The sequence below is a fragment of the Centropristis striata genome, chromosome 21 (genome assembly GCF_030273125.1).
Source record: "Centropristis striata isolate RG_2023a ecotype Rhode Island chromosome 21, C.striata_1.0, whole genome shotgun sequence".
Lineage (NCBI taxonomy): Eukaryota > Metazoa > Chordata > Actinopteri > Perciformes > Serranidae > Centropristis > Centropristis striata.
The window spans coordinates 31,858,127-31,885,389 of record NC_081537.1 but is presented as its reverse complement, the minus strand read 5'-3'; the positions used below and the strand labels follow the sequence as shown (position 1 = coordinate 31,885,389).

At 35.2% G+C, this 27,263-nt stretch overlaps 1 protein-coding gene across 1 annotated transcript in view; it reads left to right on the top strand.

Moving 5' to 3' along the window:
- Positions 1-18,763, top strand: part of LOC131959557 (ras-related protein Rab-26) — a 186,492-nt gene extending 167,729 nt beyond the window's left edge. Inside the window, exons 6-9 of the mRNA XM_059324765.1 lie at positions 3,785-3,850; positions 5,930-5,986; positions 6,647-6,723; positions 16,592-18,763. Of these exons, the coding sequence (XP_059180748.1) occupies positions 3,785-3,850; positions 5,930-5,986; positions 6,647-6,723; positions 16,592-16,694 (303 nt within the window). The 3' untranslated portion in view covers positions 16,695-18,763. The remainder of the gene's footprint in view (positions 1-3,784; positions 3,851-5,929; positions 5,987-6,646; positions 6,724-16,591) is intronic.
- Positions 18,764-27,263: the final 8,500 nt, after the last annotated feature.

The window sequence follows — 27,263 nt, the reverse complement described above, 5'->3', positions numbered from 1 at the left end:
GGATTTTTAATGTGTTACTGCAAGATTGGATTTGGATTTTAATCACACTTGAAAGTACACACAATAGAGCATCAGCCCAGAGAATGTTAAAGGCCTGTAATTACCATAACGGAAATTATTTCCATAATCATATGGGCTAAATAGAAACATGAAAGTAGGGCAGCTACACGGCATTAATGTAAATGATTGCAGCCTGAATTAATAATTCTATTTTCGTCTTGACAGATGGTCATCATCCAAAACACAGTCACAATATTAACTACTGCTTTTCTGGGGGGTTGAAGTAAATCCTGTGGGGTTTGTTTTTTCTTTAACTGCACTAAGCAAATGCTATATGCTAATAAATATTATTAATCTGATTCATAGTGGGGTTTTGGTGTCCCATGTTGAAGGCTTTTACATTTAAAGTTGTAATTCATGGTGGCAACTATTTTATCTTTTATCACGATAATCACCAGTCAAAGTACAGGGCCTCCCTTGCCACCATGTGTTTGGTGGTCCAATGCCCTGCCAAGTAACATGGCACTGTAAGGTGAAATGCAAAAGTTGTGCCAGGTTTAACTTTTTGGCATGACTGCATTGCTGCATTCTATCTAATAGCCAGCAGGGGGCGACTACACTGATTGCAAAAATAATTCTGATTGTATCAAAGACTATACTCTCGATTATTACCGCAATTAATGTTTTTTCTAAATTAGTTAATGGTCTCAATTTCTTCTTCAATACAGCATGATGTTCAATTTGTAAATTAAAGTCCGAATTTGGGGTACAACATACAATAACACGACACATGAATATGTCCACATATATATATGTTATATTAGGGAACACATATTCAACATTAATTAGTTGCTTATTAGAATGCAAATAAGTAACATATTGGCTCTTAATTAGTCATTATTAAGTAGTTATTAATGCCTTATTTTACATGGTGTTATTATACAACCAGTAAGCCATTAATTAAGAGTTTTCCCTCAATAATCTCAGAATTATTGGCGGCTGTGGCTCAGTTGGTAGAGCGGGTTGCCCCCAATCGGAGGGTTGGTGGTTTGATCCCTGACCATGGCAGCCTACATGTAGAAGTATCCTTGAGCAAGATACTGAACCCCAAATTGGCTCCCGATGCTGCGTTCATCGGTGTGTGAATGAATTCCCAATGGTGGCACCGTTTAGGGTAGCCTCTGCCACCAGTATGAATGTGTGTGTGAAAGGGTGAATGAGCGCAGTCTGTAGTGTAAAGCGCTTTCAGTGGTCGCAAAGCGACTAGAAAAGCGCTATATAAGTGCAGGTCCATTTAGTAGTAAGTAAGTAGTATTTGAGTTATGATCTTAATATGCTTTACTTTGTTTGAACTTTATAAGTCTCTACATAGCGGTGAACGAAACCATGGAAACTGCAAATAGCCACCTTCTCCAGACCTTTGACGTGACTGGTGGCTCCTTCTGGATGATTGGATGAGGATTGGTAGATTGTAATCAATCATTACTCTACAAAGTGGCTCACTGCTAGACTAACATTGGCACAAAGTGACCCACTTTGTAGAGTAATGATTGATTACAATCTACCAATCCTCATCCAATCATCCAGAAGGAGCCACCAGTCACGTCAAAGGTCTGGAGAAGGTGTTTGCTATTTGCCGTTTCCATGGTTTCGTTTACCGATATGTAGAGAATTATAAAGTCCATACAAAGTAAAGCATATTAAGATCATAACTCATATACAACAACTTCCTTACTTACTACTAATAAGCAATAATTCTGAGGTTATTGAGGGAAAACTCTTAGTTAATGTCTTACTGGTTGTATAATAAGGCCATGCAGAATAAAGCATTAATAACTACTTAATAATGACGCATTAAGAGCCAATATGTTACTTATTTGCATGCTAATAAGCAGCTAATTAATGTTGAATATGTGTTCCCTAATCTAAAGTGTTACCAGGTTTTTATATCACAATGACATAACAGGCGTTTATGCAGAATATTTGTCCAATACAACCTCCAACAAATATCCCATCTACTTCTGTTGATGCCACATTTACACAGAGCATCATGATCGCATTACCTTTAATCAGTATACTGGATTGCCAAGTGAAATTAAATGAAATACTAGCAGACAGTATAGACTAACTTATCCATTTCTAATTGAATCTGGAAGGACTGCAACCATTTCTCTCTCTGTCTTTTAATGGCTGTATTTATGACCTTGTATTAAGGCGGCTTAAGTCACATCAAGGCCGGATTATCCATATGGGCAATTGGGCAATTGGGCAATTGCCCAGGGGCCCTCGACCTCTAAAGGGCCCAGGGCAGTGTGGGCACAAGCAAAATATCTGCTTATCTCTCTTAAACTGTCCATCGGAGCCGTTGCTTAAAAAATTATTTTGAGGTGATTTCTGTTTAAAATGAGCTGAGGACCAAAATGCTACTTGATTCTGGATTCTTGATTCTTGTTTGTGTCTTGTCTTCCTCTGTGATGCCTCTATCAATTCAATACATATGTGCTGCTGGGAATATGTGTTGTTAAATAAATACTCGATGCTTTGAAAGTGGTTGCTTACTCATTTTTTTTGTTAAAATTGAGGACACTTCCTTCCCTAAGTTTTTCTATCTTTTTGTATGGTGTCCTTGAGTGCCAAGAAAGGCGCCTTCCAAATAAAATGTATTATTATTATTATTATTATTATTATTATTATTATTATTATTATTATTTATGTAGTTGGTCAATGTTGCCAGATTATACTGCTGCTGATGTGTTTTGTTTTCATAACATCATGGTGCATTTGTAGTTCTATGAGCGTTTGCACATCTATACATGAAAAAGCACTTGATGACAGTTAGTTATTGATGTATTGAGTATATTTACTGTATATTACTGTAATTTATTCTATATTTTGTCAGATTATGGTGATTCTGGGGTTGTGATGATGGGGCCCTTGAATATTGTTGCCCAGGGAACAGCAAAGTGTTAATATGGCCCTGAGTGACATCACTTGTCATTGAGCATTTTAAAAGTTTGCATAAAGTTTGTCTGCAAGTGGGATGAAAACGCACATTTTTACAATACAAAGTACACACACACACACTTTCACACACACTCACACACACATACGCATCTGTAGCATTTACCTAAAATTCCGTCCGTCCGTCCGTCCGTCTGTCGGTCTGTCTGCTACTTATTAACTATGAGAAATCAATGTTAACAACAACTGGTGTTGTAAATATCTACTCTTTATTTTTTATTTTTTTGATTATTTACCTTATATTTAATCTGTTTAAGTTGTTTGACCTTTTCTTGTTCTGTAAATAAAAATAAAGTTGTCCTCCAAAAGTGGGGTGGTGGTGGTGGTGGGCCAAAAAAAAAAAAAAGAAAGAAAGAAAACGCACATTTTTTCATCTTCTGTTTTTATATGTGCTTTAGTTTTCTAAAGATAAGATCTGTGAGTCGGGTATCAGAGACTCCTGGGGCAGTAAGTGCTTTTTAACCAGCCAGGTAATAGAGAGCTAAGACACTACTGGCCTGTAATTGGTAGAAGATAGATGGAGAGAGATGCAGGAAGAGAGAAGAAGGGTGAAAGGGGGATCTGGAGGGAGGACAAGACGAACTGCAGCCAGTGAAGAATAAATTAATCTTTTGTCTTTCTCCCTCTCTCCTTCTCTGTGGATCCATCCATCTCCTCCACCACCACCATCTATCTCCCATCCCTCTCCTCTATCACCCTGTTTCTTCTCTTCTCTCTCTCGTTCTGGATTTCTCTCTCCGCTGTGCTCTCTTTCCGTCTCCAGGCCTGGCTGACAGAGATCCATGAGTACGCCCAGCAGGACGTGGTCGTCATGCTGCTGGGCAACAAGGTGAGACCTTGTTGCCAACACTGTGAGATGGATGGACAGATGGATTCATAGAGGGAGGGATGGAGGGATCACAGAGGTGGTTGTGGTGGGAACCAACCGGAGTGGAAGGACGGATTAATAGATGTGTCTGGAAGCAGAGAAAGAGATCTGCCTGATATGTATATTCTGCCCTACTAAGTCTAACTGCAGTAGCTACATTTCTGGTCAAAATTGAGTTATAACTAAAAATGAACTCCTTGATGTCTGTTTTATCTTGTGACAACGTTTTAGATTTCAATTTTGCTTTATTTCAGAGAAATAATTGTATAAAAACCACAAAATCCAACTCAAAACCAAGCAGTTATTGCATTTACCACAGTCTGCTTAGGATATATATACTAATTTAAACATAAAAATAATAGAAATTATACGTTTATTTGAAAGGGAAATTATTATCTAGATAGTGATGAAGTACAAAAAAGGAGGGAAAATTAAGACTAAAATATAACATTTCCTTATAATATTAAGTCTAAAATATGCAAATCTTTGAATAGAATTGTTAAACGCTTCTGACATACACTGATAACAAAATCAATTTGAAAATGTTTATTCATTGAAAACAAAATATAAAAGCTAAAATAAATCAACAACATTGTAGTTACTGCACTATTTTTTTTTTTTGCATTACTATTAGAACCTTTTGCAGCAAAACCAGAGTGTAGTAACTACATTTTTGGGGTCAAAGGTCAAATAAATTGTCATGATTTTTGAGCAGAAAAATATTCAATATTCAATCATATCAATTGCCTGATATGTATATTCTGCCCTACTAAGTCTAACTGCTGTAACTACATCTCTAGTCAAAATTGAGTTATAACTAAAAATGAAGTCCTTAATGTCTGTTTAATCTTGTTACAATGTTTTAGATTTCAATTTTTCTTTATTTCAGAGAAATAATTGTATAAAAACCACAAAATCCAACTCAAAACCAAGCAGTAATTGCACTGAACACGGTCTGCTTTGTATACATATAATAATTTAAACATAATGAATAATTTCCCCATCAAATAATGTCATAATGTTTTATTATTTTTATCTAGATAGTGATGAAGTAAAAAATGTGAGATAAAATTATATTAAGACTAGAATCTAACATTACTTTATAATATTAAGTCTAAAATACACAAATCTTTGAATAGAGTTGTTAAACACTTTTAAACACACTGATAAAATGTCCTTTATTTGGTTGTTGATGTAATTGTTTGTCATACAACAAAATTGGGTGCTAAGAAACCACATTGATAAGAGGTTTGAACCCATTTTGGCGGCAAGCTAGCTATGTCTGGGGTCATCCCTATGTTCCCTGGGTCCTATGTTTCCCGTTAAGGGAACATAGGACCTTTTTTTTTAGAAAAAAATCTAGCATTACTCATGTCTGTATATTCCCACCCCTAATCATATTGTCTTCCATCGAGGCTTAGCTTTTTCCTTTTATGGTTAGGGTTAGGCCTATTTGCATATGCGCGTCCAACAGCCCGTAGGCCTACACAGGCCTATTTACCATGGAAATTGGCAGAAATGGTGGAAAAAGTAACAGACTGGGGAACATAGGACCCTTTTTGGGAAAAGCGGGGGAAAGGGTCCTATGTTCCCCAGTCTCATACAAGGAGGAGAACATAGACACGCTCCCCTTATGACAGCTGACATTAGCAGGCTGAAAGTGAGTTTGTTAGGTTGGTGAGACCAAAACAGAACTAAAAGAAGAGTGAATATTGGACAGAAACATGGCTCCAAATTAACGCTAATGCTAACCTGTATCTGCTGACTGAGTAAATAGAGAACTGTTTTCTAGCACGTTAGCCATATAAGCTTTTTATGGTGACAAAATGGGCACTTTAGTCAACATCTTATACATCTTATTTCTATGACATTAATATCCTATTCTATATCACAGAATAACACAAAGTAATTATGTACATGTCAGACATGTGCAGAAAACTGCTGTGAATCGGCTCATTAGCCTCGCCAGACACAGCATGTGAGGACTCGGGATGTGATGGACAGTTTCTAATTTGATTTTGTGCGTCCAATGTGCTGTAGGTTGATTCCACACATGACAGGATGGTGAAGCGCGAGGAGGGTGAGAAACTTGCAAAGGTAAGCTTCATAATACAAATTCACATTCAATTTGACACAAATAACAAAGATAAAAGACATGCTGCGCTCTGCCCACGCAGCCATGTGGACCCTCAACTCCCCCCATGTAGCTGCAGTGTCTTGATTAGTGTGTGTAATTACGTATTCATGGAGGCACATAATGTTGTTATTGTTTGGAATAAATGACGGGGGCTCGCTAACTTAATTTTCCGGGCCGTTTCGCTCAGATAAACTCTGAGAGGCGTGTTAGAATAAAAATGAACAGAAGTGGTAGAGAGAAGCGTGGCGGTATACCGCAGCTGTCAAGGTGGAGACACACACAGCAGGAATATTGACATGCACACACACACACACACACACACACACACACATGCATGAAATGAAATGACTATACCTAAGAGCATCTTTCATTGACTACACACTGTGTCTGTTTTCTTTCTTGTACGTTACAACAAAGGGGAGAAATGTAGTTATTTGAATTGCAGAAATCTCATCACAGTCAAAATTATTGTTGAATTATTGGTATTGATCAGCAACCCTCTCCTGGTATTTTAACACCCAAAACTAATCTTAAAACTACTTTTTCTCTCAGTGTCAGACACACAAGAGTGCCAGTTCCATGTCACATACACTCCTAATAAAAAATGTGTCTCTATGCAGGAGTTTGGAGTGCCCTTCATGGAGACGAGTGCTAAATCTGGGCTGAATGTGGAGCTGGCCTTCACCGCAGTGGCCAAGTGAGTCACACACACACACACACACACACACAACACCACAGTGTGAAGGAACTCACAATGAAGAACAGCAGCTGTCTCCTGGAGGTCAACCACTCTGGTGTTCCATGAACTTAAGAATGAATAGTCGGTGAAGCATTGTGTCCCACAATAATGCAATAATCCCACAAAACTAACTGAAGATGCCTACTACAAATGTAACACGAAACTTCCCACAAATGTAATAACTATTACGTTTGCAGGGACTTATTAGGTTTGTGGGGTAAACCTAAGTAAAAATCTTCAACTTTCAATATTGTAATCAGTTCCTACAAATGTAATAATGCAATGAATAATGGTTGTCATGGTTGTTGTTGTTTTTTGTTTGTTTGTTTGCCTACACACACACTACTAATGCTGACCATGGGTGCAAAATCCAGCTGCTGGCACTCCGCGCTGGATTTTGCACCCATGGTCAGTAGTGTGTATATAGACAGACAAACAAACAAACCACAACAACCATTATTCATTGCGTTATTACTAGGGATGTCCCGATCCGATCACATGATCGGAAATCGGGCCGATCACGTGGTTTTAGACTCGATCAGAATCGGACATTATGTCCCGATCAGGGATCGGATATATGTATATTCAGCATGATATCATTTTACTGCAGGCTGCATGTCAATAAGTGACGCAGAAGTTCACACACTCCAACCTAGGTGGCGCTAATGCACCTTAAAGTTGGTGCCGCCGCCATTACAAGAAGAAGAAGAAGAAAAAAAAACAGCAACACGGCAGCAGTTTAAAGTTTCGTATGTCTGCAGTCTGGAAGTATTTTAAAGTGAACGAAAATAACACTGCGATTGCAAACTGTGAGGTATGTAAACTGGGAAGGTGAAAAATTGTATTTGTAATTATTACTTGATTGTTCAAACACAAGAAGCCCAACTCATAAAAATGGATTTTATAAAAAGGCGACTCGCATACAGGAACAGTAAAGTTAGAGATTAAAAATAAGATTAACCAAAAATCCAAAGTGATTTACAGAAAGGGGAACAATCAAGGTATAGTGCAATAAGAGCTATTAGTGCAGCAATAAGTGCTAGTGATGATTCTTTGAGGGGTAGAGTTGTGGTGTGGTGCTAGGAGAGAAGATGCTCTCTGAAGGTCTTCAGGAGGTTTTAAAGGTAGAGAGGGACGCCCCTGCTCTGGTAGGAACTGGTAGTGGTTCCACCAACGGGGAACAAGAAATGCAAAGAGTCTGGATTGCCTTGAACCAACGGGGGGCAGAGCCAGGTGCCGTTCATTGGAAGAGCCCAACGGTCGTGAGGTGGCATATGTCTGAATCAGGGCGTTCGGGTAGGTAGGAGCAGTAGCGGAGACAACTTTGTAGGCCAGCAGTAGAGATTTGAATTTGATGTGGGCTGCAACAGGTAGCCAGTGGAGCTCAATGAGCAGCGGTGTGACATGTGACCTTTTTGGCTGGTTGTAGACCAGGAGCACCGCCGCGTTCTGGATCATCTGAAGCGGTTTTGTTGTGCAGTCTGGCAGGCCTGTCAGGAGGGCATTACAGTAGTCACGTTTTGAGGTGACGACAGCTTGTGTCAGGAGTTGAGTGGCATGTTGAGTTAGCTAAGGTCTGAATTTTCTGATGTTGTAAAGTCCAAAGCAGCATGACCGGGTAACTGAGGCGACATGACTGGAAAAAGGTCATCAATGGTCATCAATCATCAGCCCTAAGTTTCTCACCACTCTGGTGGGGGCAAGACACAGGGAGTCAGTTTTGATGTTGATGTTGTGGTGTATTGTGGGTTTAGCAGGGAGGACCAGCAGCTCAGTTTTTGAGAGGTTCAGCTGGAGGTGATGTGCCTTCATCCATGTGTCGATGTCAGAGAGGCAGTCAGAGACCCGTGCAGAGACCGATGGGTCATCAGGAGGAAATGACAGATAGAGCTGAGTGTCATCTGCATAGCAGTGATAGGAAAAGCCATGTGAGCGGATAACCTCACCCAGAGAGGTGGTGAAGATGGGCAGTCTGTGGCCTAGAGGTTAGGAATCGGGCTTGTAACTGGAGAGTCTCCGGTTCTGACAGGTTTAGGACTGAAGTGCCCTTGAGCAAGGACAGCTGCCCTTGCTTGATGTGTTCACTTGTGTGTAATGGGTTAAATGCAGAGGTTGAATTTCCCCATAATAAAGGTAGCAGATAGCAAGGGCTCCAGCACTGAGCCCTGGGGAACCCCTGTAGTGAGGCAATACAAAGTAGACAAATGTCCATGCCACTGAATGAGCCTCTTTTCAGGACAGAGCCAAGCAAGAGATGCCCATTTTAGAGAGAGTAAAGAGGAGGATGTGATGGTTAACTGAGTCTTGCTTCTTTTAAAGCTTCTGTCACAGACAACAGAGCAGTTTCAGTTGAGTGACTGCTCTTGAAACCAGATTGATTTGGATCAAGAAGAGAGAAGAGTTGCTTAGCGACCGCCCGTTCAATAGTTTTGGATAAGAATGGAAGAAGTGAGACAGGACGATAGTTCTTGACTTCAGCAGGCTTGAGAGAGGGTTTCTTGAGAAGAGGTGTTACCCAAGCTGCTTTGAATGCGGTGGGAAAAGTGCCGGAGGACAGTGAGGCGTTAATCACATGTGTGATAGCTGGCGTGATGGTTGGGCTAATGGACTGAAGAAGGTTTGTTGGTATAGGGTCCAACAAGCATGTAGTAGGTCAACAGTTTGGATACATCACTCTCAGAGAGGGGTATAAAGCTAGAAAATGAGGTGCTAGCAACTGATTCAGTGCCGCCCAGCTGAGATACAGAAAGACATGTAGTAGGACTTCTACATGTCACAGTGTTAGGAGTGAGCTGGTTAGAGAATTGGCTGCTGATTGCTGCCACTTTGCCTGTAAAGAAGGATGCAAATGTGTCGGCGGTGAGGCAATCATAATTTGTGCAATAATTTGACACCCCTAAATAGAAGCATCAAATTTAGAGCTGCAGAGCTTTTTAGTCGTAAGACTGTTTAGGGACCCCAGTATGCTGTATGTATATTAAAATACAATAGGCAAAACAATAACACATTTGTTTGTAATAAATAATGCATGGCTTTTGCCTCAAACTGCATTACCCACTAGCCTCCCCTTTACAGACATGCTATGATGTTAGTATTACTCCATACAACTGACTTGAGGTCAGAGGTCAAGGGTTCCCTGTAAAAATGGCCATGTAAGTTTTTCCCTTTGGAAATGTAAGAACTTTCTTCCCAATAACATATAATGTCAGGTAGGCTGTCAGAACGCAAATTAGTATTTATGAGCTGTTCATGAACCGCCCGCTGTGTTGGTACCACCCACCAGCTGGGGCTGTCCTGGTTTCTGCCGCATCCGTCGTCTTCTGCTTTTTTTGCTGATTGATCTCCATCATAAGTGTGAGGGACAGAGCAGAAAGATAGGGAACGTTTTTTTTTTCTATTCTAAATTTAAATGTAAATATCAGCAAAAACTGTAATTTAGACTGAATAATCCTGTTATTTTGAGGGTAATTGTGTAATTAATTCACACATCATGGTATTTCTCCATAAATTTTGCATGAAAATGTAAGCAAAACAGCAAAACTGTGTTTTTCTTCCAGTTTATGACAGAAAAAAGTAAAAGTTTTGTGCTATTCTTAGATTTGCGGTAATTAAAAGTGTCTAATACGGTGACATACAATTTTTGATTTTATGCTCTATTTCTGATGTATTTGACAGTATTTTACTGTTATTTCTACAAACATTTTTTATAGTGTAACCTAGTTAGCCACATCAGACTGGTATCAGCTTGGAGGATATACCTTCATATATATATGATATATATATATATATATATATATACACATATATATATAGTGGCTGATCAGGCCATGTTCACACACAAGGTAGGTCAGACAATAGACAACAAATGGCAGCCTAATGCAACCTAATCAAACTCAGAAAAACAAATAATAACTATAAGAAGGAAAATACAAGAATATCCAAAGAAAGAAAATCAAAACTATATCTCCCCCATGCTGCAGGAGGAACATGGTTTAAACCAATTGGCAATTACTCTCTTAAAAGAGAGTGTGGTTCAGCTGAGTCTCCCTAACTTAATGATATTACAGAAATGTTGATACTGAAAGTTTACTCAATGTGTGCACCCAAATAGATAACTCAAATAAAGTGTATGTTATATGAAATCAAAATGGCCCTCATTTATCAAACGAGCGTACGTCAATAAGTGAGCGTAAAGTGGGCGTACGATCATTTCTACAAGCCTCGACATTTATCAATGTGGACGTGAGCGGAGGGTACGATCAGATCTCAGTCTGCTCTCAGCTCGTGTACGCAAATCTGAGTCAGCATGAAGTCCACACGTCTGAGTCTGAGATCTGATCTTAGACTATAGTATCGATGCCTGGAGCTGATAAAACTCGGTTCTAGACCAGTTTAACTGTGGGGGCCAAGCAGGGGCCAGTGTTTAATCAGAGGGGCACATTAAAAATCGGCAAAGATTATATTTAAGCATTCAAAATCTGTATTTTAGCTTATTTAAAAATCTAATTTAAGTACAAATTAACAAATACACTGATTGAAACATGACTTACCAACAATAACAGTTATTTTTGTACGACAATGACATTTCCCATTTTTGTGCACAATTACTTTTTTTTTATTTTGAAAGTACAGTGAGAATTAACCTTTTATATATATATATATATATATATATATATATATATATATATATATACACAGGCTTTTATTGCACAATTAAACTATTATACAACGTACACATGCTGGGTTCATTTTGTGTACAATGAGATATTGTTTAAACAAAAAATAGGTAAGAATTGTTCCGTCATTCATCGTTATAAATTGATCATTTTATCATTAATTTGACACAGGGGCCACAGCAGGGGCCAAGGGCTTCTTCATAGGGGCAGTGGCCCCTGGAGGCCCCTGTGTAGAACCGCCACTGCTAGTTAGCCACATCAGACTGGTATCAGCTTGGAGAATATACCTTCATACCCCCAAAGCTCCATATGAAGCTGCTACATATTATGGCTGCTCTCTGTGGAAACATCAGCTTCATTTCATAAACCATTAAAGAAAGGACAATACGTTCTATCCTGCAGTATATCTCTGGAGGAAAATAAGCAGCGCTGCAGACTAGAGAACAATGATTCATCAGTTTCTCTGATGAACCATTGTAGAGATCTGATCAGCTGAATTACTGCTCCAGTGTTGCTGTGACCCCAACACTTTTCAACAGGCATTTCATTGGTATTTAAAGCTATTTGAGATCTTTTATATTCACTTTCAAAAACTCTGCATATCTAATGGAGGGCAGGTGCAGATGGAGGACCTTTGAGTCAGCGACCAAATATGACAAGAATAAAAGCTGAGAGCAGCGTAGCCCATGCTCTTATCTTTAAAAAACAAGAGCGGTCTGGTAATGATAGTGGAGAGGAGGGTTATTAACATTCATCTTCTGACGTGATGTGCATTAGCATTTGTTCCTTACGGCCATGTTATGATAATGAAAAATGTCAAACTTAAGCATGCAAACAGACAGAGACATAAATGAGAAACTCAGCGGTTTCTCATTTAAAACTAGAATGTCTTTTTTTGGGGGTCATTTTGTGGGGTTTTTTGTCATTTTGTGTCTTTTTTGGTCATTTTGTGTCTCTTTTGGTAATTTTGTTCACTTTTTTAGTAATTTTGTGTCTTTTTTGTGATTTTTTTTCTTTTTTGGGTCATTTTGTGGCTTTTTTTGGACATTTTGTGGCTTTTTTTGTCATTTTGAGTCTTTTTTTGGGTCATTTTGTGTCTTTTTTTTTGGTCATTTTGTGTATTTTCTGGTCATTTTGTGTCTTTTGGTCATTTTGTGGGTTTTTTTGTCATTTTGTGTCTTTTTTGGTCATTTTGTGTCTTTTTTTTATAATTTTCTGGTCAATTTGTGTCTTTTTTGGTAATTTTGTTTACTTTTTTGATAATTTTGTGTCCTTTTTTTAGTCATTTTGTGTCTTTTTTGTGATTTTTTTTATTTTTTGGGTCATTTTGTGGCTTTTTTTTTGGGTCATTTTGTGTCTTTTTTTGTCATTTTGTGTCTCAGCGGTTGATATGAGATCAATATCTAAACCTCTAAACCAAAAGTTTGTCTTGACTGCAGCACGTCCAGTAGATGTTCTTTTCTTTTCTTTTCTTTTTCAATAACGAGGAGGCTATTTTAACTCGGTAGTGTCGGACAGTTTGTGTGGGAGTTCTTTTACATTTATAGCCTCGTTATGGTAACAGGCTGGCATGGCCGGCTGTGGCCAAGAATAGCATGACAGTCTGGCACACAGCACCATGCACATACACAATATCAGGCCAGATAGTTTCTTCTTGCTGTCCTCTAGCTCACTGGTTCTCTACATTTTTTCAGTCATGTTCCCCCTGTGAAATATTTCTACCCCCTAACCAGGGCAAAGCATTTGAGTTGGAAAAAAAGGACTTAAAAACAGAGCCCTGTGCCACCAGTGTCTAATTTATTATTATTAAAACCTATTTATTCTCCTTGGCGTTCAGTCCCAGCTAGGCAAGAATCCTTGGCTTTCTTTTTTTACTTTTTTACCCTTTTATTTGTCTTTTTATCTCTAACTCTGTTTTGGATTGAGCTTTTAAAGAAACTAAATTACCAAAAAAATACACAAAATGACCAAAAAAGACACAAAATGACTAAAAAAAGACACAAAATGACCAAAAAAAGACACAAAATACTTTCATTCTTGTGGAACTGTTGGTATAATGATGGTGATGGTTAAATTACCTTTTTACCCTTTTATTTGTCTTTTTTTTTTATCTCTAACTCTGTTTTGGATTGAGCTTTTAAAGAAACTAAATGACCAAAAAAAGACACAAAATGACCAGAAAAGACACAAAATGACCAAAAAAGACACAAAATGACCAAAAAAAGACACAAAATGACCAAAAAAGACACAAAATGACCAAAAAAAGGAAACAAAATACTTTAATTCTTGTGGAACTGTTGGTATAATGATGGTGATGGTTCAATTGGTTCACCTTTGCTTTTTATGAACTGTAAAGGTGTTAGAACTCCTTGGCGTTCAGTCCCAGCTAGGCAATAATCCTTGGCTTTCTTTTTTTTTACTTTTTTACCCTTTTATTTGTCTTTTTATCTCTAACACTGTTTTGGATTGAGTTTTTATTACTATTTTATTCTATTTTATTTTATTGTTTTTAGTATTTTATTGTTTTCATTGTTTTTATTTATACCTATTTGTGTATGATTTATTCTATTTTAATAACTGTACAGCACTTTGGTCAACTGAGGTTGTTTTTAAATGTGCTCTATAAATAAACTTTGACTTGACTTGACTTGACTAAACTTTGGAACTGATAATCACATATAAAATTCAAACATTTGGAAAAAAAAAAACTATTTTAAACATTTTAAATGTTAATAATCCATGAATCAATCAGACTTTATTTATATGGCACTTTTTATACAAGAGAGATGCAGCACAAAGTGATTTACATAAAAAAGGAGAAAATAACAATAATAATAATAATAATAATAATAATAATAATAATAAAAAGATAACGAAATCCCACCCATCCTATTAAAAACAGCACAAATTGAAGAATTGAGGAACTGAGGAAGCTCCATCTCAACATGGAGCAGCTTAGAAATTAATTAGATAAAAATAAAGTAAGATAAGATAAAATAAAATAAGATAAAAAGATATATATAATAATAAAAAATAAATAAATAAAAAGTCAAAATCAATAACAACAATGGAAAGTTAAAAAAATGAATTAAATTTAAAAAAGCTAGATAAAAAAGATAAAACAGTAAATAAATAATTTAGAAATACACTGCAATAAATTATTCTGTAGTTATTTCATTTTACTTAATATATTTGATAAAATGTATGAAATATAAATACATACTTGATTTTGAGGCAGTTGTTTAAGTAACTTTAATATAAAAATGTTTGAGATAGAATCTACTTATTTTGACCACATTAAATATAATCTTTATGTGTGTGTAATTCTAAATCAAGAGAATTTTGAATGAATCCAACACAATAGAATTAGTCCGTTTTTAATTGACACTTAACACTTCCTGTTAAGTTGTTTTTAACTGAACTTGTAACATAGTTAGAGTTAATTAATAATATTGCGTGTAATCTGTTGCCTCAATTTTATTGAGTAGCTATTGTTTATCTTTTTTGACAGTGTAGAGCATGATAATATATATATATATATATATATATATATATATATATATATATATATATATATATATATATAATACATAGTAGCAAATAAATAAATAAATAAATAAAAGAGAAGATGTTGTAACACTAAGATGCATGAGCAGGAAAATCTCTAAAAATGGTTCAGGTAAAAGCCAAATTAAAAAGATAAGTCTTAAGTTTGATAAATTTATTGCAAATATTTCTCATCACTAAACTGTAGTGATTGAAACAACATGGTCTCACAGAAATCCGTGAAATAGCCACAGATTTCGCTTAAGTCAAAATCCGTGGAATAGTCACGGAATCGCTCAAATTTCCGTGAAACTGACACGGATTTCGCTACAATGCAAGTTAATGACATCATATCCCGTGGCTATTCCAACATACAAAGTGATTATGTACATTCACTGAGTGAATATTTAGAAAATAAAACATATATTTCTCGCTAGAAATGTGATCAAAATCCATTTTTATGCAGAAACTAATAAAAATCATATCAAAATAATATCAAAATATTATTTTTTTCACTAAAAATGAGAGAACTGTCCGCCATGTTTTTTGTTCTGACCGCCGGGACCTTGAAAGTCACGTGACTTGGAACAAACCAATAGGAACAAATATCCATGGAATAGCCACGGGATATGACTGTCATTAACTTGCATTGTAGCCAAATCCGTGTCAGTTTCACGGAAATTTGAGCGATTCCGTGGCTATTCCACGGATTTTGAGTTAAGCGAAATCCGTGGCTATTTCACGGATTTCTGTGAGGCCAGGTTGGATTGAAACTAATGTAGTAAAACAGTGAGCATATAAGCATTTAAAACTATAACTGCTACGCTTCAACCACGACTCCATCTTTGAGTTTTCTAGTGATTGACAGGTGATGCCAGGTGATTGACAGGTTGGGTCCAACCATCCTGGTATGGGGGACACTCTGGGTTTTTAGGAGAATTAAACTGATTAGCCTACTGAATATAAAATTCATTATATGAACTTATACTTATATTTTCCTAAAATATTTATTAAATAATTATTTTTAAAGGATTTTTGCATGGATGCTACTTTTTAAATGTATATTTTAAAACCTCACCTACCCCTATTTGAGAAGCAGTGCTCTAGCTCATGTCAACACCTTTTCACATCTTCCTCTTGAGTCTGCTCTGTCAGAAGTTCTCCATCACCTATCATCTGTCTCTCTTACATTCTCAAGTCTGCTTCTTCTCACAAAGGTGCATCTAAAAAAGGGAAGAACATGAGTCACATGAAAACAGTGATAATGATGGCAACAAGAACAACTAGATAAAGCTTCTATCAGGGGGCTCATCTATCCTCCCAGTCACCTGTCTATATTTCCTTTCTACTCTTAGCTAATCAAGTTTAAATACAGTTCTGGAAAAAATTAAGAGACCACTGCAAAATGATCAGTTTTTCTGGTTTTACTATAAGTTCTGACAACATTTCTTTCAAATTTGAATAAAACATGTCAATTTAGTTTAGAGGTAGATGAATTGTATAGTCTTATTCTATGATGCAGCCTCCCCAGTGCTGCTGCTATGTTATGCTCTGTCTCCACCTGTTGTTAGCTCAGCCTCATGTTTCTACTGTGTGTCTCCCAGAGAACTGAAGCACAGGACCATGAAGGAGCCCGATGAGCCAAAGTTTCAGCTGCAGGAGTACGTCGACAAAGAAATGAGGACCGCCGGCTGCTGCCGCTCGTAGACCACATCCTACGTGTGTGTATGCGTGTGTGTGTGTGAGAGCGGGAGAGAGAACAGGTCCGTTATATCAGAGTCGTCATTTTGGTGTCTGGGAATTATCGTGAAATTCTCAGTGTTTGTAATATTTTTAACCGTGGCCAATATACTCTCTCTCCCAACCCACCTATCCTCTGCAACTGTGAATGTAATATAACTCCTATCTACATGCTTGCACATACACATGCATGTACACACACAGACACACACAGACACACACTCACGGCTGTGTTTGTATTTCACAGCCTGTTCAATCCGTAAGTGTGATGTACATATTTTAAATGTTATTTTAATTTTGTGCCCTGAAGCTTTGTAGTTTGTAAATTGCTGTCTTGTTGAAGCAGAAGAACATACACACAAATGTGTTGAATATTAAATTAATCTTGTTAAAGTCATTGAAATGAAATAATCTAATGAACACATTTGTACAGATACACAATTGCACCTAATGTAAGCTGCCAAATGGCACTGTGTGCTGTTTATGTACAGGATATTACACAATGACTGTTTTTAATACTTGTACTTGTGATCATGACTATCATTGTGTGATATTTAATTTGATATTTTATACACAGAAAATTCAGTTTGAGTTTAAAGCTGTTTAACTAGACCATATTAAATGTAAAAAAGAAGATCATCCGCAAAGAAACTGACTCTACAGCGGGTTTCAGCCCAGTCAACATAAAAAAAATTGTACATTTCTGCAAAGCACAGAAACATTTACATAAAAATATTTTGGACACCCTTTAGTTCTGTATGATACACACCAGGCTGGTGACAAAGTATAACAAACATCACAACCCGAAGATGGAGGAGGTCCGATGGGTTAAACACACTTTAGACGACTTTAGAGCAGCAGATCGGTGTTCGGGACGCATTTGTGTCCCGAAAACAACCAAAATTCAGCGTCGTTATTTTAACTTAAGCTGTAAATAGCTTCCTTATGTAAATACACCACATTCTATATGACAAAATGTCTCTTAGATAACTGTGTCCTGGTTGTTGTTTTATTTGTTCAAATATTTGTTATTGAAAATTGTGTCCAGTTGTTATGTGCGGATGTCTTTTTTTTTAACCAAACTCTGATCTTTTTCCTAACCTTAACCAAGTAGTTTTGTCACTTAAATATAACCAAGTAGTTTATGTTTGAATTCACAACCTTAACCACGTTTTTGAAACTGCGACCGCTATGAGAATAGACTGCAGCAGTTCGAAAGTGTCGAAATTTTTCTTTTGACTTTTTGAATTTAAGGTCATTTGATTCATTTTCAATGTATTCTTCTTCTTCAGCTTTGAAAGTTATGCTGTTTTTACACCTTCAAGTCTTGATTACTTAAATTTATGGATAATTGGTTTTATGCCTTTACTATCGACCACATTTAGATTTTTTTCTTAAAGCTACATGGTATCTAATGTGATTTTATATACACATATGTATCTTGAATGTACAACACTTAGTCCATATGGTTATGTTTTTAATTGTTTTCGACAATCCTGCTTTTGATCTTGGTAACTGAAATTGAAAGCTCATTTTGATCTATTTTTGATTTTGGAATTTAAGTCATGGCATGCTTAATGCCATCATTTATTGCGGCAACTGGGTTGACATTGTACAGATTTCGGGAGAAATCTATTATATTGCTTTAAGGCACGAAAAAATAGGAAGTTGCCATTCTTTCATAGAAATCTATGGAAACCCTAACAGGCTAGTTAGAAAAAACTTCTGATGATCCAGTCTAATCTAAATTGATTTCTCTCCTATGTTTATTACCAAAGAAAATTTTAATTTAACTTGCTTATACACACAATATATGTACGTTGTGTTTAGAGTGCATGAAGAAATTTAATGTCACGTTGAAGAAAACATTAATGTTTTTACTCTTATTCAGAGTATGGGATAGTGGTGCACTTCAGCCTCTTGTGGCCAAAATAAGTACTGCAACAAATGCAAAAGGTTTTTTTCCACCCTTTTAAAAAAGAAAAAAGGAACTTAGACCAAAGATCCTAGAAAAAAACTTTTTTTCACCTGTTCTTAAGTCATTACGGAAGCCCTGAACCGCAAGTGAAGACATTTTTTTTTGAGATGTGATCTTGTTATTTCGACATCATATCTCGTTATTTCAAGATAATATCTCGTTATTTCGAGATAACACACCTATGTAAAAAATTTTTGGGTCTTTTTTTTTTACATAGGTGTGTTTTCTCGAAATAACGAGATATTATCTCGAAATAACGAGATATTATCTCGTAATTACGAGATATTATCTCGAAATGATGAGATAATATCTGAAGAAAAAAAAATTTTAGAAGATTTTTTTTTTAATTCTTATTTTTTTTTTTTACATATGTGTATTATCTCGAAATAACGAGATATTATCTCGAAATAATGAGATATTATCTCGAAATAATGAGATATTATCTTGAAATAACGAGATATGATCTCGAAATAACAAGATAACATCTCAAAAAAAAATTTCTTCACTTGCGGTTCAGGGCTTCCGTAAGTCATAAACACAGAAGAGAAAACAATTTTAGATTTCCAGAACTTTTGCCCCTCAGGGCTTCCATAGAAATCACTTCTAGCACTCAATCACTTTGGAGAAAGGCAAAGAAAATCAATAAATAACAGACAAATAACATATTTTTTGTAACACAATCAATGGGGTTCTTGTGAAAACTGGTCTTAAAAAAAAATCTAGATTCAAGGTCCACTTACAGAATTATTTTTTTCTGGAGCTTTCCACGACATCTCACAGTCTTCAGCACATGATGATTGATTTATTTCATGTTTAGCAGATTTACTCCATCCTCAGATGAAGACCATGAGATGTGACTAAAAGGCCCGAATCACGCTAGTAAGTGGACTTTGAGTACAGCTGGGTCTTCTAAAAATGATGTTCCCATACAACAAAATGCATATTCAATTCAAAACCTAACCTAAGTTTTATTTCAATCTTTCTTAAACAAAATTGAGAATGCAGTTTCACTGTATCGGAACACTGTTTTTTAGAAGACAGAGTTGTTAAATTGTTGTTGTTGTTGTTGTTTTTAATCAAAGAATGTTTCATACTGCTGTCTGCTTATGTTAAAAATATAAATTCTCTAATGAAATATGATAAATGCTTACATTAACGGGCTAGACTTAATCTTGATATACAGATTTTTCAATAGATTTTCAGTATGAATCAGAAGTCATTTATTTATTGTTAACTTGTAATCTGTATACTGTGTCTTAACTGAAATGATTTGTATTGTATCAATCTCAAGTGTTCACAATAAAGAATTAATGAATCTACAGTGAAGGAATTGTTCTTCTTCCCTGCTGCTGAAGCTCACACATGAATGTACAGCACCACCAAGTGGCAGAACCGTGGTATTACAACATTGACGGTGGCAGCTGTGGTTGCCAGAACTTTACCTTAATAAATACAGTGCAACTTTTTCTAATATTACAGTAAAATGACATTAGCACCCTTGATTTAACATTTAAGATTTTTTATTTTAAGATTATATTTTACCATAAAAAAATAAAATGTTTTTCCATCAAAAGAAACGCTGTTCTGCCATATGATTGACAAGAAAATACTTTATAAATACCATTAAATATTACAGTATATTTTTGTTAGAGATATGCTGTTTAATACATTTGCAACTTTTTCTAATATTACAGTAAAATGATATTAGCACCCTTGATTTCACATATAAGATTTTTTTTTTTTAAGATTATATTTTTCCATAAAAAAATAAATAAACGTTTTTCCATCAAAAGAAACGCTGTTCTGCCATATGATTGACAAGAAAATACTTTATAAATACCATTAAATATTACAGTATATTTTTGTTAGAGATATGCTGTTTAATACATTTGCAACTTTTTCTAATATTACAGTAAAATGACATTAGCACCCTTGATTTCCCATTTAAGATTTTTTTTTTCAAGATTATATTTTACCATAAAAAACGTTTTTCCATCAAAAGAAACACTGTTCTGCCATATGATTGACAAGAAAATACTTTATAAATACCATTAAATATTACAGTATATTTTGTTAAAGATATGGTGTTTAGTATATTTAACAGAGCGAAAAAGCATTTTTACAAAAAATAAATGCAAAAATTAATACGATGGCCTGTATATATATATTACAGTATATTTTTGCTACAAACACGCTGCCAGTGTATTTTACAGTGGAGTAATGTATTTTTCCCCCAAAAAACTGTAAAAAAAAAAAAAAAAATACTGTTTTGGCTGATATATACATTTATTGTGTTTCATTTTTACTGAAACTGAATTAACCCATTTATCATTTTACAGTCTTCTACTGTCATGGTTTAGCAGTTTTTCACCGTAAAATCTGCAGACATTTTTTACAGTGTACACGACATCTGTTGTTCATGTATCAAGTATCTCATGGTATATAGCAGTAGTTCTCAACCTTTTTGAGTCGCGACCCCCAATTTAACATGCATGTTGTCTGCGACCCCCGCTCACTGAACACAATCTCACAGTTCAGATCATACAAACTCAGTTGATACGACACATTTTGGACAAATAATGAAGCACAAAAAAGAAACCAGATGACAAAAAAAAGTCGCAAAAAGTCTAAAAAAAGACACAAAATGGCCAGAAAAGACACAAAATGACCAAAGAAGACACAAATTGACCTCAAAATGATAAAAAAAAGACACAAAATGGCCAGAAAAGAGACAAAATGACCAAAAAAGACACAAATTGACCACAAAATGATAAAAAAAAGACACAAAATTACCAAAAGAAAGACACAAAATGACCAAAAAACCACAAAATGTCTACAAAAAGACACAAAATGACAAAAAAGGAAACAAAATGACCAAAAAAGACACAAATCGACCACAAAATGATTTAAAAAAGACACAAAATGACCAGAAAATACACAAAATGACCAAAAAAGACGTAAAATGTCTTTAAAAAAGACACAAAATGACCAAAAAAAGACACAAAATGACCAAAAAAAGACACAAAATGTCTAAAAAAGACACAAAATGATCAAAAAAAGGAAACAAAATGACCAAAATAGACACAAATTGTCCATTAAATTATAAAAAAAGACACAAAATGACCAGAAAAGACACAAAATGACAAAAAAAAAAAACACAAAATGTCTTAAAAAAAGACACAAAATGACCAAAAAAAGGAAACAAAATGACCAAAAAAGACATTAAATGACCAGAGGAATAAAACACATGAACACTTTAACACAGTGGAGACAGAGCTGACTTCCAAAATGATCTGGCGACCCCCAGAAATCATCTCGCGACCCCAACTGGGGTCCCGACCCCAAGGTTGAGAACAGCTGGTATATAGGACTGGAGAAGCTGTATGTTCAGCAGAGAACAACCTTGATGTGGTCTTTTCTACATGCTGCATGCTGATTTTACATACCAGGTTTGTATTGTATTTCGAGAAATGTTGGAAGAAATTTCTCTTGGAAGAAAAAATGCCATGTGAGAGATGTGACCAATGACAGGTGGAGTATGAACCTGAAAAAGAGCATAATATTATAATATTAATATTTAGGTGTTACCTCAAACTGTAAAGTGCTTCATAAGATAATTTCTGCTTCTAAAAGACAGTGATGATACCGGAAGCTTCAACGTGCCAGGAGGTGGGAGGGAGACGGAGACAGAGTCAGGTTGGATTAACCCGGCAGGATGATGTCAGTGTGGGTGTGGAACATTAAAAAAAACAATGATTTTCAAAGGTAGAACATACAAGAAGTGCAGGGACATCTTAACCTGAGCTTTGCTTTGATTGGTCTAGAAAATGCATGACGCCATGACATTTTGTAACAGGGGAGAAGAAAGTGAAGAATGTGGAGGAGGAAGAGATGAGACAGGACAGAAGAAGACGTTTCAGACAGGTGAGCCAGAGAACAACCTGACCAGCTGCAGGAAGTTAACACAGAAACACTCAATTGTTAATGAACAGATGAACATTTTGATATTCTTTTCAGGCAACTTGTGAAATATCTCAGCATGTACTTAACCCTCTGGGTCCACTTTAATTTACTACCCTTTCAGGCCCTTTGGGCTGAAAATGTCCACTTCCAAAAAAATGCTATAAAAACTCTACAGATTAACATTTTTTTCTACTTTTTTCTGCATAAACCTCTTAAACAACTTCTGCCCTGCTCAAAACTACCAAACATTCAAAGATTTTGAGGATTTTAACCCTTTAAATGCCAATTTGATTGCATGATGTCACTGATGTTTTATATGAAAAAAACACAAAAATGTAGTTATTTTTCATATAATATATTTTTTTTGGCTGGGGCATTGGTTTTTATCACATCCTTGGATATATAAAAGATTAAGAACAAAATTGATTTTGATGCATTTTTAGTTTTTGTGTAGTGTCAGATTTAAAATAAAAAAAAAAACCTTTTTGGCCACTTGATGGCAGACATGTCCACTTATAAATAACGCTTTAAAAATATTACTGATATATAATTTTTTCCAACTTGTTTGGATTAAATCTTTCAATCAACTTCAGTCCTGATAAAAACTATCAAATATTCAATTATTTTCAGGATTTTAACCCTTTAAACCTTTGCATGCCTTTTAATATATCTACTGTAAGGCAATGTAAATGTACATTTAAAGGAGCAGTGTGAAGGATTTAAGGGGCCCTATTGGCATAAATGGAATATAATATTCATTATGTTTTTATTAGTGGATAATAACCTTAACTCTATGGAGTTTTGGCCTATTTTGTCCATTTTTTAATCCTTTTCATCCTGCCTGTATACACCACTTAAAAATGTTTAAATGCCATGTTGGTATATTTTTTTCACCTATATGACCTGATAATAATTTATCTTTTATTAGGGCCTCGGGCCAATCGCACGGAGCACTGGTCCCATACAGCAATAGCTTAGCTGTGACGTAAGTCGCAAAAAACTGCCCAAAATTTTGCATTGAAATGAATGGGACGGCCGACAAAAAATGAGCAAAAAAGAACAATAATTGGAGATTTTTAAACGTCTACTTCTCCGGCATAATTTCACCTAGAGACTCCATTTAAACTTTAAACAGTAGACACAAGTCTTGTGTATCGGTGTATTAATCCATGTTTCGATAGGTCATATAGTTTTTTATCAATCCCTGTTCAATGACCATGATCATTTTTGGAGAAATTCTGAGATTATAATGGGTGTGTATTGCACGGAATGTTCGTGTCACAGTGTGTGACATCATCGCCAGAGTGTAGAGGGAGAGAAAAAACTGTCAAAAAATAAATTTGAAAACTGCGCTCCAGGCCGCAAATTCCACTCTACAGAAATAATTTATACATAGAAACGTAGGAAAATTTGTCCTCTCACTCACAATCCTCTGGTAAAGCTGTCAGAGTTATAGTTTGGGCGCAGGAAGATTTCGGAAAAAAGATGTGTTATAGTTAAGCAGAATTAAGTATAAGGTCCATAAAACCTAAAATGAAATTACCACATTGTCTTCACGAATAATTAACAGTTATTTGAATGAGTTGAATTGCCTCTTGCTGCTGCTGCTGATGATGATGATGATGATGATGATGATGATGATGATGAAGACAGAATTAATAAACTGTGCGTTCCACTTTCCTTCAACAAAGTGTTCTCTCTTTCTGTTATGATGAGGAACATTGACTTCCATGCATACTTGATCAACACTGTGACTCACTCTGACAAATTGTTTTTCCAATCTCCTTAAAACCAGCCGGTCTGGAACAGTGACACCCTGAAATATTTACTGCTTCACTTGTTTATTACACTCAGTGGGCGACTCGAACATGTTGACCTGATGATATGACCTGAATAAGTTATGTCACATATTGTTTCATAGAATAATAAACAGGCTGATTTTTTTTTTCTGCCAAGCGTACAGCAACTAAACTTTTACTGAAGTTGAATCCTTTAAGTGTGAATCATTAATCATTCACTTTGATCAGTTAGTTCCCGGGAAATCTCACAGAAATGTTGAGTCCGACATGTAATTAGTGTGTATTTTCTCCCGCAATGCTGTCTCATAAATGTACAAAATTTTGCCATGTTTTAAATGTAACTTATATTTCTGTTTAATGATGGCATAATACAGATCTAATCGCAGATTTAAGAGATTTAAAGTGGCAAATCTGCACGAAAAAAGTCACAGATTTATGAGAAAAAAGTGGGGGGAAAAAGCAAATTTTTCTTCTTGCAGATTCACCACTTGAAATCTCATAAATCTGCACATTTGTTCTCGTAGATTTGCCACTTTAATCTCATACATTTTTTCCTCAAAATATTACCCCCCTCCCCCTGGTCCATATGGTTTTTTAACACATTCTGGCAGTATGTAATATCCTCCAATATTCTCTAGGATTGAAATTTGGAATTTGCAAGTATTTCAATGAGTGTCCTGTTAAGGGTTAAAAAAAAAAGTATAAAATTTGATTTACAGATTTTGACAACTAGTTCAACATTTTTGTATGTAATGACTCAAGCAATGAAATGAGGTTTCATATGGAAAGACTTTTCAGCATTCACAAGTATAGTCAATTTTCAAGCAACTGATGACTGTCCAAAAGCATTTGTAATGTGTTGAAAGGAGAAATTTCATTTAAGAGGCCAAAAACTATATTTTTAGTCATTTTGCATCTATTTTTTTTTTTGTTCAGCGTTTTTATGTCGTTGTTGTGTGTCTCTTTGTAGGCTTTTATATGTATTTTTAGGATCGTTTTGCATTTCTTTGTAGTCGATTTGGGTCATTTGGATCTTTTTGTAGTCTTTCTGTTTATTTTTGTAATTGTTTTTCATATCTTTGTTATCATGTTGGGTTGTTTGAAGTTCTTTTGTGTCTCTTTGTGTTCATTTTGGGTCGTCTGTAGTCGTTTTCTGCCTGTTGTTATTTTGAACCTCCGTTATTGTTTTTCATCTATTTTTAGCTGTTACATCTATTTTTGTGGTCCTATTGTGTCTCTTTTTGTAGTCATTTTGGGTCATTTGAAGTTGTTTTCCATCTCTTTATGAGCATTATGTTTATTATTTATGTTGCTTTCCATCTTATAGTCATCTTATCTTATAGTCGTTTTATATTTTTTGTGGTTGTTTTATGTATCTTTGTTGTCATTTGGGGTTGTTTGTAGAGCCATGCGTGTATGCTTTTGGTTATTTCGTGTCTATTTTCTCTGTTTGTGGTAGTTTTGCATATCTAAAGTCATTTCGTGTCTCTTTATGATCGCTTTGTGTTTTTTTAAGCAACATATAACCACATAGAACAGATAATGATGTTTAAAAAAAATTAAAATAAAAATTCTACCCCTAAATGTCAAAGATCTGTCATGTGACATATATGATACATTGAGTGTTTATGGTATTTATGTTTATGATATTTCTTATTTTCAAATACAAAAACTAGACACATTTTCTGCTTACAGAGACACAAATTTCCCTTTTTCTTTGCATTTTCACAACATTTATCAAAATTGTGACATTAATAGTGTTGTTTAACAATACATTTTTTTTGTCAGATTTGTTTTTAAGCCACAAAATAAGAATAAATCAATAATAAATAAAAACAAACAACTATTTTCCTGTTTTGTTTGCATCTCCATAACATATATATATAAATTGTGACTTTAATTTGTTCAGGAAATATGGTCATTAACAAAAATAAGCTTCTTGAAATTAGCTACTTTTTCACATTTCTGTTCTGAATATGGGAGATTCTGGAGGATTTAAAGTGTTTGTTACACGGTGTCACCATAGGTTCTTATGGGTTAAATAAACCATCTACGTTCCAGAATGCAAAACTAAAATTTACTTTTGAATTTTTCACACTGTGACCTTCTGCCATTAAGCTGCAATGCTTCCTCTGGCCAGCAGGGGGCACACATGTATCACACATTTACTGTTACACTTACTGAATGAACTGATGGGAGAACTTAAGGTCCAGATATTTAATAACAAAGACTCGGGTCCATTAAACTTAATGTCTGGACAAAGAGATTCAATCTGTCTGAAAACCAAGAATTAAATTAATTTTACAGTCTGGTTACATCCTGTTATATTTCCTATCTTAGTCATAACATGTCATTTCATTCTCATTTACAGTGAAGTGAGTTTGGACCATGCTGCAAAGAAAATCCTGAAACTGTCTGCAGTGTAACAGCAATTCCAAGAAGCATCGGTATTAAAAGATACTGTAAATAAAAAAATAAAAAAATAAGTAAGTAAGTAAGTAAGTAAGTAAGTAAATAAGTAAATAAGTAAGTAAGTAAGTAAATAAGTAAGTAAATAAGTAAGTAAGTAAGTAAGTAAGTAAGTAAGTAAGTAAGTAAATAAGTAAGTAAGTAAATAAGTAAATAAGTAAGTAAGTAAGTAAATAAGTAAGTAAGTAAGTAAGTAAGTAAGTAAGTAAATAAGTAAGTAAGTAAATAAGTAAATAAGTAAGTAAGTAAGTAAATAAGTAAGTAAATAAGTAAGTAAGTAAGTAAGTAAGTAAGTAAGTAGATAAGTAAGTAAATAAGTAAATAAGC